General features: G+C 46.3%; 1 protein-coding gene and 1 pseudogene across 8 annotated transcripts in view; one reads left to right on the top strand and one right to left on the bottom strand.

The window, feature by feature from the left end:
* Nucleotides 1-17,898, bottom strand: part of LOC103004928 (ras-related protein Rab-7b-like) — a 35,412-nt gene extending 17,514 nt beyond the window's left edge. For 3 of the 8 annotated variants that reach the window (XM_057539637.1, XM_057539639.1, XM_057539638.1), the window contains exons 1-4: nt 17,650-17,882; nt 9,962-10,030; nt 9,279-9,405; nt 8,346-8,561 (exon numbers count right to left, since the gene is read on the bottom strand). In XM_057539637.1, coding sequence (XP_057395620.1) covers nt 8,346-8,561; nt 9,279-9,405; nt 9,962-10,014 — 396 coding nt within the window. In that variant the 5' untranslated portion in view covers nt 10,015-10,030; nt 17,650-17,882. Of the gene's footprint in view, nt 1-139; nt 237-8,345; nt 8,562-9,278; nt 9,406-9,961; nt 10,031-16,428; nt 16,489-17,649 lie in introns of all 8 variants that reach the window. The other 5 variants (XM_057539636.1, XM_057539635.1, XM_057539642.1 and 2 more) reach the window with 5 other exon arrangements.
* On the top strand, nt 15,289-15,445 carry LOC102997398 (60S ribosomal protein L39-like; annotated as a pseudogene).
* Nucleotides 17,899-18,234: the final 336 nt, after the last annotated feature.

Below are 18,234 nucleotides of genomic sequence, written 5' to 3'. Positions count from 1 at the left end.
TCTGAGTTCATTTTTAGATCAAAAATCATTCACTTGGACCACAGAGCCCCTGGGCCCTCAGGTAGAGAGAAGAAAAGGACAGCCTAGAGAGAAGGGAGCCCCTTTTCCAGGAGTTCAATCTAATCAACAAATGACTGACCTGCTTTTGCCCAAACCCATGGTATCCATATCACTTGAAGGAAATTGCTGGGTGAAACCATAGGTTGCAGTGCCTTAGGATCCGCCAGGTCCGAGGCCTGGGTAACACAAAGGAAATGACAAAATGGCTATTTCTGGAGGGTGATTTAGGTTCATTTGGTTGCTCTCCGTGTGGATATGAATCCTCTCCCCTGTTTCAGTAACGCAGACAAAGTAACTAAGCTACAGTAGTAATTCTCAACTGAGGGTGATTTTCTCCCCCAGGAGACATTTGGCAATGTCTCCAGATATTTTTGGTCACAACCAGGAGGAGGGGTGTTGCTGGCATCTAGTGGGTAGAGGCCAAAGATGCAGCTAAATATCCTACAATACCCAGGACAGTCCCCCACAACAGGAAATTTCCCAGCCTAAAATGTCAGTAGTGCCAAGGTTAAGAAATCCTGAGTTAAAGCATCCTCTGGGTACCCAGTCCTGAAACAGGACTTGGATAAACAAAAGAAGACAATACTTAAAACACAGAACAGAATATAACAAGTGAGCTGTGTCACATAAACACTGCAGTGAAGTTTTGAAAAGGAGACAAATGTGGGCAACAGAGAATCTGAAACTATGTGGAGGAGGTACAATTATGCTGTTTTTAAAAGCATGGAATGAGGAAAAATGCTTTAGGAAGAAGAATAGCTTGAGTAAGAGTACAGAAGTGGGAAGGAGCTGGGTTATGGAAGAAACAGCGAGGAGGCGAGGGTGGATGATGCAGGTGAGTTACAGACGAGGGCAAATTAACTGCAGGGAAATGGACTGGCCAGTTTGCTCATGCATGAAAGTACAGAAATGACCTAGATACCTAAGGTCTCTTTCACCATCAACATTCTATGATTCTAGAACAGCGGGTCCCAACTTTTTGTGCATCCAAGTAGCCTTAAGTTATTTCTAAAACTACAGATGCCTGAAGCCCACTCCCCAAGATTCTGATTCAGTAGGACTGAGGAAGAACCAGAACATCCGTATTTTTAAAGCCTTTTGCAACATGATAAATACAATGAACACTGTTGCATTAATATATATGAAACTTGTTGAGAGTAAACACTGAGTTCTCATCACAAGGAAAACGTTTTTTTCTACTTCTATAATTTTTTATCTATATGAGATGATGGATATCACTAAACCAACTATGGTCATCATTTCATGATGCATGTAAGTCAAATCATTATGCTGTACACCTTAAACTTACACAGGGCTGTATGCCAATTATATCTCAAAACTGAAAGAAAAAAAGGAAAATCTGACACAGGCCAGAAAATCATCATTCTGACTCTTTACCCATTACAGTATTATCTGTATTACGTATTCAATGCTTCAGCTGAAGTAAAGTAATTCAACCTATTAACTCCCAACTCATGACTTTCTACTTTAACAATTATCTATGCCCTCTAACTCAATAATTCTGGGAGCCTATCCTAAATAACCAGAAAATAAAACAATGTTTTATTATATATTATACAACAAAGATATGTTATTTTTAACTTTTATTAAAATATAATTACAGTATCACTTTTAATGTCTAAAAATTGAATACAATATAAACGTTCCATCACAGTGAACAATTAAATAACGGCAAACTTATGACAGAATACTAATTAGCCACTAAAAATGACAATTACCTTTTAACAAAATAAAACACTTATAGTAACACTAAGGGAAAATATCAGGATACAAAACTACATATAAGGGTGTGTGTAGGACTCCATTTCTGTTAAAAATAGAGCTTAGAAACAAAACTAGAAGATTTGATTCAAACTGTTAACATTAGTTATCTTTAGGTTTGGGGATTATGGGTAACTTTATTTTCTTGTTTATAATTTTCCATGCTTTCCAAATTTCCTATAAAACATGTATTACTTTTCTAATTGGGGAGAAAAGTTGGCCTATTCTGCTGATATAGGCTGGACAGAAACAACAGTTTGTTCCAAGGCTAAAGAGATTTAAGTTTCAAAAATATATCTATGAATTAATTCTTATGAATACTTATTGAAGGCCAAAAATTTTTTAAATAGATCAAGACCACTAAATTCCTAAATAGTGATGAATGTAACACAGCATCCACATTTTAGAGCTACTGTAAGGAAGCAATCCTATAAACTCATTAGGTGGGGAGTGTTTCCTATAAACTCATTAGGTGGAGATTTGAAGGCACTGTGGACAATTTCCATCAAAGCTGACTGAGCACAGGGCAGGCAGGATCTACCTGGGATTTGGTGACATAACTAACTCATCTCCTGCCATGAAGGGAGCTCATCAGGGCCAAGAGACTACCTACTTTATGGTAAAAGAAATAATGGCAGGATCTGTTGAAATTAACATGCTTTGAAAGACGGGGCAAATATAATCTAGAAAAGTAGTTACTAAAATGGAAAGGTGGGGCTTCCCTGGTGGCGCAGTGGTTGAGAATCTGCCTGCCAATGCAGGGGACACGGGTTCGAGCCCTGGTCTGGGAAGATCCCACATGCCACGGAGCAACTGGGCCCGTGAGCCACAATTGCTGAGCCTGTGTGTCTGGAGCCTGTGCTCCGCAACGAGAGGCCGCGATAGTGAGGGACCCGCGCACGGCGATGAAGAGTGGTCCCCGCTTGCCACAACTAGAGAAAGCCCTCGCACAGAAATGAAGACCCAACACAGCCATAAATAAATAAAATAAAATAAATAATAATAATAATAAAAAAATTAAAAAAAAAAAAGATATCCTTTAAAAAAAAAAAAAATGGAAAGGTGGGACATTTGAAATTATTGCAAACTCTTCAATATTTCCTGCAAGGATTAGCCAGTAGTGGGGTACTAGGCATCCAGGATTTTCAAAGATTTCGAATATTCTATCCTTTTGCCCCCAGAAGCACACTCAAACTCGTAGACCAGGTGCCTCTATTTTAAAATAATGAAAGTAGGGATGTGGTTAGAGCTATGAACTACCACAATCACAATGTTCAGACGGCAACTGAAAGCAGAGGTTCAAGTAATCCTAACTACATACGTCCAAGTATGCATAATCCCACTGCACATTCCCAGCACACCTCAGAGGTGGTCCGAGCAACGGAGACGCTGGAAGAACCTTCATCTTATTAACCTATCCCGCTGGTGGGACACAGGGCTCAGTCTCTGTTAACCTACAGGGGCTCCACAAACCAAGTCTGCCTCTCCTTCTGGAGGCCCAGGCCACAGCCGTGCAGGCACCTGGAGATCATTGGTAGGAAAAACACTCTTTAAAAATGAAACAAAACAAAACCCAAAAAGACAAACAAACCCGACTTCTCAAAAGCTTTTCCAACCTGGAGTGAGAAATAGTTGAACGCAGTGGCAGAATATCAGGATGTCTGAAAGCCCAGTTTCACCGAGTAAAAGACCTGGAATGCGGCAAGTTAACTCAAAGGCCCGGGGCTGCACTAGACGTGGTGTGGTTGCAAAGACCGCCCAGACCGGCCCACAGTCTGGCCTCTGAACCGGTCGGCGGCCCGGGGAAAGCAGCCCGCGTCCCGCCGCCGGGAGAGGCCTGAGCGGCCGCTGCGCCCCTAATAGACCTGGGGCCCGGCCGACCGCAGACTGCCCACCAGGTGCCCCGACTCGGGGCCGGGAAGCTCGTCCGGGGCAGGCGCGTTACCTGCAGCAGATGCAGCTGGGCCACGAGGCGCCGCGGCAAATGGAGGAAGCAGTCGCGAGCGTTGGTGAAGGCCACGGTCACGGCCGCCCCGTCACCCCCAGCACCCGCCAGGCGACCCCTGCCCCACATCATCCGCAAGCGCTGTTCCCGCGGCCGCACCCTAGCCGACCGGGGCTAACCCGGCAGGCTGAGGACGTCGGAGCCGGAGAAGATCGATCGGCCCCGCCCCTAGCCCCGCCCCCTGCCCTGCCGCGCATCTGTAGCGGGCGGGTGGGGGCATGGAAGCCTGCTCCGGCTCTCCGGGCCTCTCCGCCGCGCCGCCTCACATGCATTTAATTAATTAATTTGTTTGTTTGTTTGCCTTTGGCTGCGCCGCATAGCATGTGAGATCTTAGTTCCCCAACCAGGGATCGAACCTGTGCCCCCTGCAGTGGAAGCGCGGAGTACTAACAACTGGACCGCCAGGGAATTCCCTAATATGCATTTATTTATTCTTTTTTCTTTTTTTTTTTTAACATCTTTATTGGAATATAATTGCTTTACAATGGTGTGTTAGTTTCTGCTTTATAACAAAGTGAATCAGCTATACATATACATATATCCCCATACCTCATATGCATTTAAAATGATCAATTGTGTGTGTTGAGATTAGTATGTCAGATACATCTTAAACCAATCAAAAATAATGAAGAAAACATAATCCCAATGTTATGAATCAGCAGTAAGTCAGAAACTGCCTGAGTGTAGAGAAAGAATGCACATCCTAGTGAATAAATTCTTCATAGCATAGATGCTAGCAGAACTGTTCTTTCTAATAAACTAATTTTTTTTCACTTTTACCTTGTGTAGAAGGAGTAGGGGTTTTAAGAAAAATCTAAGTCAGCAATTTCTTTAAAATTATCCTGGTGAGGTATTGATTGATTGATTGTGGTAAAATATACGTAAACATAAAATTTACCATTTTAACTATATTTAAGTGTACAGTTCGGTGGCATTAGTACATTCACATCATTGTGTAACCATCACCACTGCTCATTTCCACAGGTTTTTCATCATCCCACATCTAACATATATGTTTTAAATATTCATTTTCTCTTTGTTAAGTAGGAAGAGCTTCCCTATCTTCCCAGCCCACACCTCGGAGGTATTAAATTAAGGAGGGGAACAGTCACTTCCACGTATTAAGATTGCCATGTGCTTTATAGGCATCATTGCCTATAATCCTCAAACAACCTCATGAAATCTGAGTCTGGTCTCTATTTCACAAAGAAGCTGGAACTGGCCAAGGACACACACGAATTTGAGCCCAGAGAAGGTGCTCCTTCCGGTGGCCCTCAGCTCTTATCCACTCAAGCCTGTGCGAGCGGGGACTGTCTCCAGACTGGCTCTCCAAGCCCAGGGTGTGCCTCTCAACGACTGGCGGCATCCCCTGCTGGGTCTGTGCCGTTTGCGGGCAGCCGCTTCCCAGCCTCACCTCTGGCTCCACGATCCTGGGTCTCTGGATTGAAGTCCCTCTGTTCTCCCCACTTCCAGTTCCTCCTCTCCACTTCCCTGTGCTCATCTCATGGCTGCGAGCACTTCTTCACCTCTGTTCCTCCTGCTCTGCCTTCCTTCAAGCCCTTCCCTTGTCACCCTCTCCAGTGCGGGTTATTTCCACACCCTACTCAGTACAGACCCCAGAGACCTGGTTGGGCTTGCCTGGGTCTTTGCTACTTCTTTCAAACTTTTATTCTTCCTCTCTCTGCAGAACAAAGCTCATCATCCTGCAGCTGGGATTGGACCCCCTCTACCCCTCTGAGTCATCACCTATGCCTCCCATCCTGCCAGGTACCCCCTGATTCACTGAACACTTGCAATCTCGTGAAACTTCCTCTGCACGCAGCCCCCAACGCTCACGAGAGCCTCACACTTCCTTCCCCTGCAGCCGTCTTCACCTTCTCTCCACTCAGCCTCTCCTTCCCAGGCCCAGACCCAGGGCCTCCATTGTCTGCTCTCCTTTCCCCTCCCTCCTTCTGCCCTGTTCCTCAACCTCTGACAGCCTCCTGGCTCTTCAGCCTCTTCTTGTCTCTCCTCTTTCCTCCATGGGTTCTCAGCGAGTGCCCTTGCAGCTCTGTTCTTCAGCTACTCTTGTCTGGAAAAACCTTCCATCAGGTCCCTGGCTTTTACCCCATGTACCACTGTTGAAGAAAAACACAACATAGACTCCACTTCAAACTCCTGGTCTCCCTGAGCCCTTGGTGTTACCCATCAGTTCTGGTCTTTGTCCTTGACTAGCTCCTTCACCTGTTTCTCTGCAGAGTAACTGGCACAGCTTCACCATGATTCTTGAGATTCCTCCTGGGCTCCCTTCCTCCTCTCTCTCAGCAGAAGATGGTGCCTCTTATTTCACTGAGGAAACATCGCACTCTCAGTCTTGAACTCCCTCGACTGCCCACCCCACGACTTGCAGGTATATGAAGCAAGATGTGAAATGGAAGTTTTGGCAGAGACACTACAGTGTGATTGATGCCAGGTATCAAGTTGGTTGGGAGACAGACCACCCCTGGGACTGTGCACATTTCCAAAGGTTCATGACCAAGAATCTGCTAGACGACTCTAACACCCCTGGCATGGATATAAAAGGATTGAAAAGGAGGTTAGAAAGGATTTTTTGGGGGGGTACACCCCTCCTAAGAGGGAGACCATGTAAGACCTCACCTCTGGACAAAAGAGGGTTTCAAGGAGGCCACTTGGAAAGGTTAACATATGACCCCTGGAGTTTGGTGGCTACAGTGGATTGGTATCTGATTGCATCTGAGGGATTTAAGGCAAAAGGCAACAGGGCAGAGAGAGGACAGACTGCACTGAGAATGAATTACCCTTGGCCCTACAATGGAGCTAGAATGCACGGTGTGTCTTATGAAAGAGAGGCGGGCTCCACAGAGAGCTAGGCAGCCTGGAGCTGTTGTAAACCCCATCAGGAAGAGTGTCTGCAGGAGGAGGGGACCCCATGGAGTGGAGGATGGCTCTTAAGCTCCTAAATTAGGAGTTGAGGAAGAATATGCAAGACCCTTGTCAGGGGAGGTACAGTTAAATGTTCCCAGTGGAGGCTTCTTAGGACCCAAAAGAGTAATCCACCAAGAGACAGCTTGAAATACCGGACCGGGAGAGCACAAACTATCTTAAGACAGTACCAGTCAAATAAGGATCTTTCCGCTTCTCCTGACCTCTTATCCCTCTTTTTGCTTCATTCCTGATGGGCTCTGAAACCAAAATTATCCTGAGAAGGGGAGGAAGTGTAGACACATAAAGTTGGCAATGAGATGCCCCTCCTAGACCACAGTGTTCTCACTTGCAGCTGGCCCCAGTGGGAAAAAGAGAGACCCCTTGGCTGTGAATGAACTTAGGACTTTGATTCTTATTTGAGATTGGATATTTGTAATTAGAGAATTGACACTAAATTTGCAACCTGAAGTTACCATAGAATTGATGACTTCTAGATTTCTATTTCCAGCACAGACTTCTCCTTTGAAGTTTCATTCTTATGCGTTCTAAAGCCTACTGGTCATCCCCAATTAGTTGTTCTCCAAGCTCCTCCAACTCAGCATGTCAGAACCAAACTCATCTCTCTCTCTGAACAAGAGGCTCTTCTTTATGGAGGTAATAGCTTAGTTGGAAGCACCACCATCCATTCATCCACCCACCCATCCATCATTCCAAGTGATGCCTCAGTTCTCCTATCACTTTTCTCCATTTGAACACTTGTGAAAATGTGGTTCAAATATGAACCCCATTTATTTTCTCTATTTGAAACACTAAGACAACTTGTTCAGACACTCTTTTTGGTGTCCTTTGGGCTTTGTTTGGCACAAGAGCATCTTTTATAAATTGTCTACTTTTATTCTCTTCTCATTAGTAGGCAACGATGAACAGAGCTCTACTCAATGCCACTGCCATGGTAAACACCTACATAAGTGTGGTCACTGCAGCCATGGAGCAAGCAGATCATTTGTCAAGTGGTTGGCCAGATGATATAGAATATGCTTAAGCTAATAAGAAATAAATACTGTATTACTACTTTCCCAGAAAATTTGTAGTTTCAAGAATTCATAACTGCAGACCCCCTATCTGACCCTGGGTAGAAATACTGTTCTACAGGTTAATTCAAATCCCACCTGCCTACTTCTGGTGCCTTCATTCTTCCATTCCCTGTCTCTAGACAAAATTGCCTTCAAAATTGCTCACATCATGCTATTTCTTACCTTTGTTCTTGCTGTCTCTTCAGCCTGGAACCCACTTCCTTATAGGAAGCCCTTTCTATACTCTGGGCTTGAGTAGATAGATGCCCTTTCACTATGGTCCCCAAATATCCAAGGTGTATCTCTATGATTGCTTATGATTTATCTTATTGTATCATAATTGTCTTTTAAATTATCTGCATCCATTACTAGACTGTAAAATTCTTAAGGTAAGGACTATGCCTGATTCAACTCTGTATGTGTGGGACTTAACTCAGTGCCTGGCATATAGCCAGTCCTCACATGTTTGGTGAATGAATGGATGAATGAGTCAGCGGTACCTGCCGGTCTGCCAGATCGATCTTGTTCCCCAGCACCACCATGGGGTAGGACTGCTCCATTGGAATGGTTTTGGCTAGAACATCACCCCTCCAGGTTTCCAGGGCTTCAAAGGTCTCCACGTCAGTGACATCAAAAGCCAGGACGCAGCCATCAGAGCCTTTGTAGACTGTAGACACCATGGAGCGGAATCGCTCCTGTCCTCCTGTGTCCCAGATCTGGAGGGGAAGAACAGAGGCTCCATGGGGCTGTGATGAGTGGCTGAAGGTAGGCCCAAACAGGTCACATCATGTCAAAGCTTCCTTTTCTGGGTAGGGGGCAGATAGCCCTGGCACAGGTGCATGAGGTCCTTTCACACACGGGCATCACACACCCTGTCACCCATGTACACTACAGAATCTCTGCACTAATATTTAACATCCCAAGAGTACTTTCACATCTGAGTCCTCATTTTCCACCTGGGGCATCAGGACAGGCATTGTTCTTCCACCTGATAGATTTGGACCTTGGGAGCGACTTGCCCAAGTCCACTTGGCAATTTTTCCAGGGAACCTGAGCCTTAGGGGGCCTCTTAATTCTGGATTGGTGCTCTCCCTTCTAGATCAGGGATCAGTAAATTTTTCCATAAAGGGACATATAGTAAATAACAAGCTTTGCAGACTATATACCTTCTGTTGCCACTACTCAATTCTGCTGTTGTACTGTGAAAGCAGCCATAAGACCGTGAGTAAACAAACGGGCAGGGCTGTGTTCCAATAAAACTTTATTTTCAAAAGCAAATGGTGGACCAGATTTGGCCCATGAATTAAAGTTTACTGATCTATGCTCTAGACTCTTCTAGCTCCTGGTGCACATTGCTGTGTGAGTGGCCGTCCAGGGAATGTGGGGTGATATTCAGGTGTGTATGTTGAAGAGGGGATGAGAGGGCGGCTCACCTGTAGCTTCAAAGTTGTGTCATCCAGTATGATAATCTTGGAGAGGATGCTGGCTCCCAGTGTGGTCTGATAGTCCTCGTAAAATGTCTTGTGCACGAATCGGTGGAGGAGGGAAGTCTTTCCAACACTAAGGAAAAAAACCCAGACACATGTGGACACACTACAAACACACACACACACACACACACACACACACTCACACACATATCCATACCTTTCTCAACATCTTACCATGACCCTCTCACCACTGTCTCTCTCTGAGATTTTGAATTTCTAACATTTGCAGTTTGAGTAGCTTGCTAATACTAGGGAATGGACACTAGAAGCAGGGACCAAAGTGAGCAGAGAAGTTTGCAGAGAGCCGAGTGCCTCACAGCAAAATGGTCAGGTCTTTCCTGTATGTGGCAGGAGGTAGGAGGGCAGAGAGATGCTAAATGGCTTGCCTAATTCACATACCTAGTTACTGCAGAGTTAACTGCAGAGCCGGGGTCAGAAACCAGGTAGCCTGACTCCCAGTCTCTTTCTCCCATCTCAGCTCCCTTCCCTGGGGTGGAATGCCCTCCCTGGTGCCACTCTGAATCAGAAAGGGACCCATGCAAGGTGGGAGCAAATATAGGACGTCTCACTGTTCTTGGGTAGGGGCTTCTTCCCAACCCCCAGACCCCCAGCTGAACTTGGCTTACCCCAGGGCTCCGATGATGATGAGCTTGAGGTCCACCTTCTTCCGAGGATTCATGGAGGGGCTTCAGAGCCTGTAGGGAAACAGAAGTCATCTACATGCTGGCCAGAGTAACCCTGTGGCCATTGTCACTGGGGCTGGTGTCTACTTTCCCCTCGTCATGTGCAGAACTCTGCCCTGGGCTCGGATGGGGTTGTTCTCCAAGTGAGGCGGATGACTCAGCAACCCTTACACACCCACCTCCTCACTTCCCCTGGGGGTCTCCCTGAGGCTGGAAGGATGGTGGCCCCACCCCATCCTAGGACAGGCACACCTCTTACGTTTCAGCTCTACCGACCCCGCAGGGCACCAAGGCTGGACTGGACTGAACAGAGGCCTCGCAGACAGCCTCTGTTCCAAGCCTGGAGCCAGGGATGCAGGGCAGTGCGGGAAGAGGAGATGGGGGTGGGACAAGGGGTCCATTGTTAGGACCGCTGAGAGGCTTTGGATGGAAGAGTGGCCTTCCTTCAGCCCGAGGTGTTGCTGCATTGGCAGAATCAAAAGGCTCTTCTCTAATGCAGCTGGTGGGGGTGTAACTGGTACATGTTTCTGGAAAGCTGCTTGGCAGCAAGTATTGAGAGCCTTAAAAATGTCCCTGCCCTCCACTTCTAGGAATTTGTCCTAAAAAAATAATCTGAAACGCAGGCAAAGACTCTTGTTCAAGAATGTTCTTTCCCAGCGTCATTTATAAACACCCAACAATAAAGAAGTGGTTAAAAAAAATCATGGCACACGATGAACTATTAAGCAGTCATTAAAATGGAGTTTGTGAGCATATTATAATAACGTGGGAAAATGCTTATGCCATAGGATCTAAATGAAAAACAGAAGACACTAAACTGTACATACCATACCGCCCCCCCAAGTATTGAAATGAATTCCTACTTGCATGGAAAAAGATCTAGAAAGAAATATATAAAAAACGTAAGTCGTTAATTCTGGGTGGTAGGAAACTATGATTTTAACTTTGTTCTCTATACTTTTTAGTATGTTCCAATTTTTTTTTAACAACAAACATGTCAAACATGTATTGTTCCTATAAGAGAAAAATACTTGTATGTATGTTTTATATATATAAATTATATATGTATATATATTGTGATTACTAACAAGATAAAGCAAAACTGTCTCAGGGAATTATGCTTAAATGGCTCTTTGGTTCTACCCTTACGTGCACACACATATATACTATTCCCAACTCCTGGGTCTTCTGACCTTGGATGCAGTAGATGTATTGTGTTAACACTGATCTGACTCTGCCTGGTTGAGGTAGCAAAAGTTGGCCAGCTTGAACTTGCCTGGTACTGGGGAAAAGCTCTCAACTGGATGTCCTGAGGTTTGGGTTCTAGTTCTCACTTTGCCACTGTGTGACCTTGGGCCAGTTACTTCCCCTCTTTGAGCCTTGGCTTTCCAACTAGAGGATGAGCCATCTGGGCCCCAAAGACCCAAGGCCCCTTCTGGTTGACAAATGCTTTATCTGCTGGAGTGTAACTCACTGGGCCACGAGAGCCTTGCACTGGACACTGGGAGGAGCAAAAGACAAAGCAAATAGGAGCCCACTCCAGGGAGTCATCAGGGGAGAAGGGAAAGGGGTGAGTGATTACAGCAGAGAGAAAATGTAAAGTGTCCCGACAGAGGCCCCGAGAAACTGCTGTGAGAATTCAGGGCTGGGGGAGAAGCTGCCAATCCAACTGGGCCCTGAGGAAATGACACATGTAGTTGGGAGTGATATTTCCCAGGAGGAAATGAAATATCAAAGCTCTGTGAACAGGGGAGTGGAGAAGGTGGATGGTTTGCTTCAGGGAAGGGTGAGGTGAAGGGTGTGGAGAGAGAAAAGCCTAGAAAGGAAGCAAGATTAAGATGGGTCATGAATACAGACCAAGGATTCTGTCATTCATTTATTCATTCGTCAAACATTTCCCACACTTCAGACAGGCAGAGGAAGAGAATTCAAAGTATTAACAGGGGCTGGTATTTTGTAATGGGTGTCACCGCCTACAAGGAAACCAGCCAAGGGAGAAGTGACTCAGAAGCTTCTGAAAGGCATGTGTCTCTAAGCATCAGTTACCACTCGGGAAGGGGAGCAAGGGTGAGCTCTTTCCTAAAGGCTTTGGTACAACCCGCTAACTTGGCCTCAAAAGCCAACAGAGTGCCCTGGAAAGGGGGTCAGAACAAAAGAGAGGCAGGGGAAGTGGGAAGGGAACCAGCATTGGTTGAGCACCTGCAGGGGCTGCTCTGTAGAGCTTAGGAAATCATGAGCTATGAGATGAGTACAATGGGGGCTCAGAGAAGCCAAGTCACTCATAACTCATCTAAGGCCCCACAGGTAGTATATGGATGAGCTAATGTGTGAATCAAAGGCCAGAGAAGGCTGCTCTGTGCCATGTTGCCCGCTGACGTCCTGAGTTTGAATCGGTAGAATCTGTGTGCACAGGATCTAGGGCGCTGGGCTCAGGTTTGGTGAACCCCAACAAAACCTTGGTAGAGCTGTAGGGGATCGAGAGAAGGGCAGCCAAAGTGACAAGAGCCACAGTGGAAGCCAAGGGAATGGGCTGCTGAACAGGAGCTGTCGTGTGTGGACTAACCACAGGGGTCAAAAGAGCATCTTGAGGCAGAGGGGAGCAGATTCACACGTTGCCATGCGGAGTTGTCAACGCTCACACTATAAGCTAAGGTTTACTCGCCTGGTGGTGTTGTAGAGCACTTTGTGAATATGCAAATAAACATATCATCGTGAGGTTAATAAATGAATACATTATTATACTACATTTAACACACATAGTACATTATTATAATGCATTTATGGCAGAAATTAAGGGTTCAAGAAATGTTAGCACACAGAAATATCTTGTGGGATTGATACTACTCTTATCTCTGTTCTACCACTGAAGAAACAGGTGTTTAGAGAAGTTAAGTATGTAGTTCATCTCTAAAAGCATGGTCTGTAAGTGGCAGAACTGGGACTTGAATACAGACAGGCCTGACTCCAGAGATCACACTCTTAGCTGCTAGGTCCTACTTACTGCCTTCTGTGAAACTAGAATGAGGATCACACACCCTGCCACTTGGTGCCCCTGTCGGAGAGTCTGGGGGGCTGGATGGTTTGGGTTTGACATGGTGCAGCAGAGCTGGTGTGCATATGAAGGGAAAGCTGGGGTTGAGGGCAGGGTAGGTGGAAAGTGTATGTGTATAACAGAGGATCAATATCCACTATGTGTAAAGCACTCTACAGACAATCAAAGACAACACAGAACATAAAAGCGGGCAAAGAATACGAATAAGTAACCAGTAGAGATCTTATAAATGATAAGTAGTAAGCTTTGGGAGATACTTAAACTTACTAATTTTTAAGGCCATGCAAAGTTAAAAAATACCACTTTTTAACCCACCAGAGTGGCAAAAATTAAAAAGGTCGATGATAATATTTAGTGTTGACAAGCGGGTGGGGGAAAACTCTTGTTTATTGCTGATAGACTATGAATTGGCACCGTCTCTTTTGGAGAGCAGTTTGACATTATCAAAATTTAATATGCATACACCCTAGATTCTAATTCTAGAAGTCTATCCAACCGAAATACACATATGCTCAAACATGCATTTTTACAAAGATAATTGCTGAAGAACATTGTAACCTAAATGTCCATCAATAAAAGACCCTTGGCATAAATTATGATCCATACATACTCTGGAATACTAGGCAGTTTTTAAATGAGTGAAGTAATGAAGTGGAAAAATATGACAATTTAAGTGAAAAAAAAATCACTGAACATTTTGTATAGTATGATCCCAATTGTATAAAAACAACCCTATGTGTGTGACTATATGTTTAATATTATATTTATGCTTGTCCTGCAGTACATAGAAAGCTATGGATAGATACATACTAAATGATTAATAGGAGATGGGGAAAGGTAGATTAGAGGCAAGGAGCTATTGTTTTATTTTATATATGTCTTGTGTTAAAATTTGTTACACAAGTCTAAGTTGTTATTGTAATTAAAATATCAAATAGGGCTTCCTTGGTGGTGCAGTGGTTAAGAATCCGCCTGCCAATGCAGGGGACATGGGTTTGATTCCTGGTCCAGGAAGATCCCACATGCTGTGGAGCAACTAAGCCCGTGAGCCACAACTACTGAAGCCCACGCACCCAGAGCCCGTGCTCCGCAACAAGAGAGGTCACCACAATGAGAAGCCCGCACACCGCAACGAAGAGTAGCCCCCACTCCCCGCAACTAGAGAAAGCCCGCGCGCAGCAACAAAGACCCAACATAGCCAAAAATAAATAAATAAATTTTTAAAAAATTAAAAAAATGAAAAAAGCCTGGTGAGGACTTTTCAGTGTATGTGACATGAAGTCCAGTTTCCTGGCTTAAATTCCTGGAATTCCTCACTACGTCTAAAAATATATATATATATCAAATAAAGACAACATTTCTTTATAAAGAGCAGGTGGAAGGATGGCAGCCCAAAGTCATCTGAGTGTGACTTCCTGACAGGACAAGTCACTTTTGTGTCTGGGGCAGGAGAGAGAGGCCTCCTGGGACTCCGGAGTGATCATGAGTTTTGGAGTCAGAGTTTTCATCCCACCTCCATATATTTGTGACCTTGGGAGAGTTTCTTAACCTTGGTGAGTCTGTTCCCTTGTGGGTAAAATAGACATCGCTCATGGCTGTGGCTGATTCTGCAGTGTGGCATGTGTCATGTTCTTAGAGCAAATTGGAAAGACCTGGTTAAACGGTTAAACACGGTAGGGGGCAAGATACCTGATTTGTAGTGCCTGCCACTTTCAGTGGTGTAAATACTCCCACCATGGCTGATTTCAAGCTACCAGTGTGGATCATTCTCCAGTTCACTACAGAAGGACCCCAAAGTTCATCTAGTCTAACCTCCTACCCAGTGCTTGAGCCACCTGCACCATATTCATGGAAAGATGGCCAGACTTGCCCCACAGAACTTGCCTCCACTAGGGGTGGGTTTCTCCTGGAAGCCACAGAAAGAATGCTCAGTTCCTCTGCTACATGCCAGCCCTCCTGAGATTTAAAGTCTTGGAGTTTTACTTGAGTCTTTTCTTCTCCAGATTCTTATAACTCACCTCAGCCTTTACTCTGAGCCCCCTTCACTCACCACTGCCCTAGTCCTTCCTCTGCATGAGCCCTCAAAGCCTGCTATAATGCAGATTCCCCTACACCTGCCAGAAGGGCAGGGATTTGCTGAGACTGCTCTTTATAATAGCCTGTCTCTCTCTTCCCTTCTCCACCACCTTGGTGTGTGTGGTTGACTCTGTTCCTTGCCATGCCTTCTCACAAGACATTCAGGATCAAGCAATTCCTGGCCAGGAAACAAAAGCAGAATTGTCCCACTCTCCCAACGGATTTGCATGAAAACTGGTCACAAAATCAGGTACAACTCCAAGAGGAGACATTGGAGAAGAGCCAAGCTGGGTCTGTAAGGAATCACACACGAGATGGCCCACATATCGATGCTGTATCAAGGTCACTGGCATCTTACCATATGTAGCTGAAAACATCGCCACCGTCTGGACAGCAGGACATGTTCTATTGGGAAAAATGATTTTTCTCTTTGTCTCTATGCTTCTGCACTAGCAGGTTGGTTCAGTAGTAAATACGTGAGCCCTTTTGTTTGAAAAATAAAATAATATAAAACAGCCTGGTCGTTGGTCCCAGGATAACTAGCAGCAAGAGGGTGACCAGGACTACATCACTGGCAGTGGAGGGTGGCTTGAGGGTAGACACTGGATGGGCTCACCAGGGAACCACGTGCAGATTTCAGACTGTGGCTGAAGGTCCTTCTTGTATCCTTTGGGCTCTGCCCTTGGCTGGGCTTTGGCAATGTCTGTCCTTTTAAGCCTCCTTCCTCCCACTCAGCTGACTCAGATACTTTAAACCAGTGCATCCTCCTAGAGGCCAGACTGAGTCATCACCTTCCACTGTTAAATAACAGTGAAAAGCAGGTTTGCAATGCAGGGCCCCCCTTCAGCCAGCTCAGGTCCGAACAGAGCAGAGTCTGCCGGGGACTGTTCTCCACTGCATGTGGCTAACTGTTCTCCCCATCTTGCCTGGCAGGACTTCTAAGCCCTAGCCTTGCCCATCTGCCAAAGCTCAGTGTAGCTCAGTGCCTAGGGAGTGAGAAAGATGGAGTTGATGCCTCCCCAGTGCCCCCACCCCATGCAACACATTTTTTTTAAAGTCAGTCTTCTAAGAACTCTTGGACCTGCTCTGCTTTTACCTTCCCACTTTGCTTCTCTCTCTACCCTCCTGGCCCCAGCCGGGACCCAGACACAAGCTTCAGCCTAAAAGAGGTGTTGGGTGAGGTGTCATTTCTGCTGACAGGGAGGAGGGATGAGAGGCAGTGAGCAGGGGCAGCTGAGATTCCTGAAGCAGGCAAAGCCTCCCCCTCCTCATATCATCTTACCCCACGTCACAGCCTCCCCTCTGTGCTCCCACGCCTTGGAAAATGACAAATGTATCCACCCTAAAACATAAATGGGATTTACAATCTTGAAGTAAGTTTGCATTTGAAAAGAGGCTATCGGGGAGCATAAGTCTTTATTGCCTCTCAGGAAGGCTTACAAGTCTGCCTCACCCACCCAAATCATAGCAGGTTTAGACCTGCTCTCTCCGGGAAGTGTACCCACAGCCCTGGTTTCAGGAGGCTCGGCACTCCTGTTCTTTAAGTTCTTTGGGGGTATTAGTTCTATTTCCCCAAGTAGACTGTCAGGGCCCAGAGGGCAGGACAGTGCCTCACACCTCTCAGTATCCCTCCAAAGAGTCTGACCCATGCTGGGAATACTGAGTCTTCAATAAATAGTCATCTATCTATCCGTCCATCCATTCCCATCCATCCATCCATCCATCCATCCATCCATCCATCTTTCTGTCCATCCATCCATCCATCCATCCATCCATTCATCTGTCCATCCGTCCATCAATCTATCCATCCATCCAGCACATGTACTACATGCCTACCACGCACTATGTAGGTCTGAGGATATAGGTAAGTTACTATCTCCATGTGACCTGTGGTGGGGGATTGATCTGTAAGTTAAAGAAATTATTTTTATTAATATACAATGCTAGCAACTATAGGACATTTTGCAGTTAACAAAATGCCATCATAGCCCAGTGGATTTCAGAGTCAGGAACAACTAGTTTGTGACAAGCTGAGACTAAAATCCGGGCCTGTCCAACGCTGTTCATTGGCTTCCCAAGCACCACAGAGCTGTGCTGAGAGGCGTATTTACAGTTTAGAACAAGAGGGACACTTTCCTACTCCAGGGGTTCCCCCTTCCCCGATGAGACCCTTGGGTTGACACGGTTCCGTCCCAGAAGGTGCCCTGTCAAAGTGGCGAGGAGACTCTGGGTGCTGGCAGGACACGGTCCTGCTGAAGGGCTCCGGTCTCTGGCTGGCCCTTCTCTGACTGTGCCGGCAGCTGCATCGCTTCGCTGCTGACAGCGGGCCGTGCAGAGCCCCGAGCCGGGCCCCAACTCCCCTGGCTGGGCAGGGAGTCCTTTCTGCCTTGGCTCGCTGCCACCCCCTGGGAGTTACTCAGGCGTGGGTGTTCTTTGGGCTGCAGCTGACAGATTCTAAGCCTCCCTTGCCTCCACTCCTCCCCGCACCCCGAAACCCAAATACCTCTGGGGCTGCTGGAATAGACAGGAACCGAGAAAAGCTTGCAGGGCCCTTTCAGCCTCTGACGGCAGGCGGGGGTTCTCTCTGAGTCGGGGGTCTCCTCTTAGAGCAGCAGTCTCAGCCGGGTCAGAGGAAAAAGGCTTTGGGAGTAAAAAAGAGTTTGTTGAGGCTAAGCCACTTCCTTCTGAGTTTTCCTCCTCTCCCTCTCATGCACAAACTTGGGAAAGTTGCAAAAGAGGCTGGGCTGGGGTGACCTCAGCCGTGTGGGTGGAGGGAGTGGGAGGATGGGAAAGCCAGGCTTCCGAGCTGACTGGATTTGGGGCCCCTTGAGAATTTAGTTTACAGGGACTCTGGTCCTGGGGGGAGTGAGGCATAGGAGGCATGAGGGTGGGCCCTTGTGGGTCAGAGGGTCTGCAAGGTAACGTACCAGTTTGTGGGCACCATAAAAAACCTCTGGCTGCTTTTAGGAACTTCTGCCTCTGCTGCTGGAAGCCACCCAGTAAAGGGGCCCTTTTGTTGGTTGAATTATCAGACTCACATGTGTAATAGATTCCCTCCTGCCACCGGCCTGGTTGGGAGACGTTCTAG

The sequence above is a fragment of the Balaenoptera acutorostrata genome, unplaced genomic scaffold (assembly GCF_949987535.1).
Source record: "Balaenoptera acutorostrata unplaced genomic scaffold, mBalAcu1.1 scaffold_711, whole genome shotgun sequence".
NCBI lineage: Eukaryota > Metazoa > Chordata > Mammalia > Artiodactyla > Balaenopteridae > Balaenoptera > Balaenoptera acutorostrata.
The sequence above is the reverse complement of the archived record's forward strand: the minus strand, read 5'-3'. Positions and strand labels throughout refer to the sequence as shown.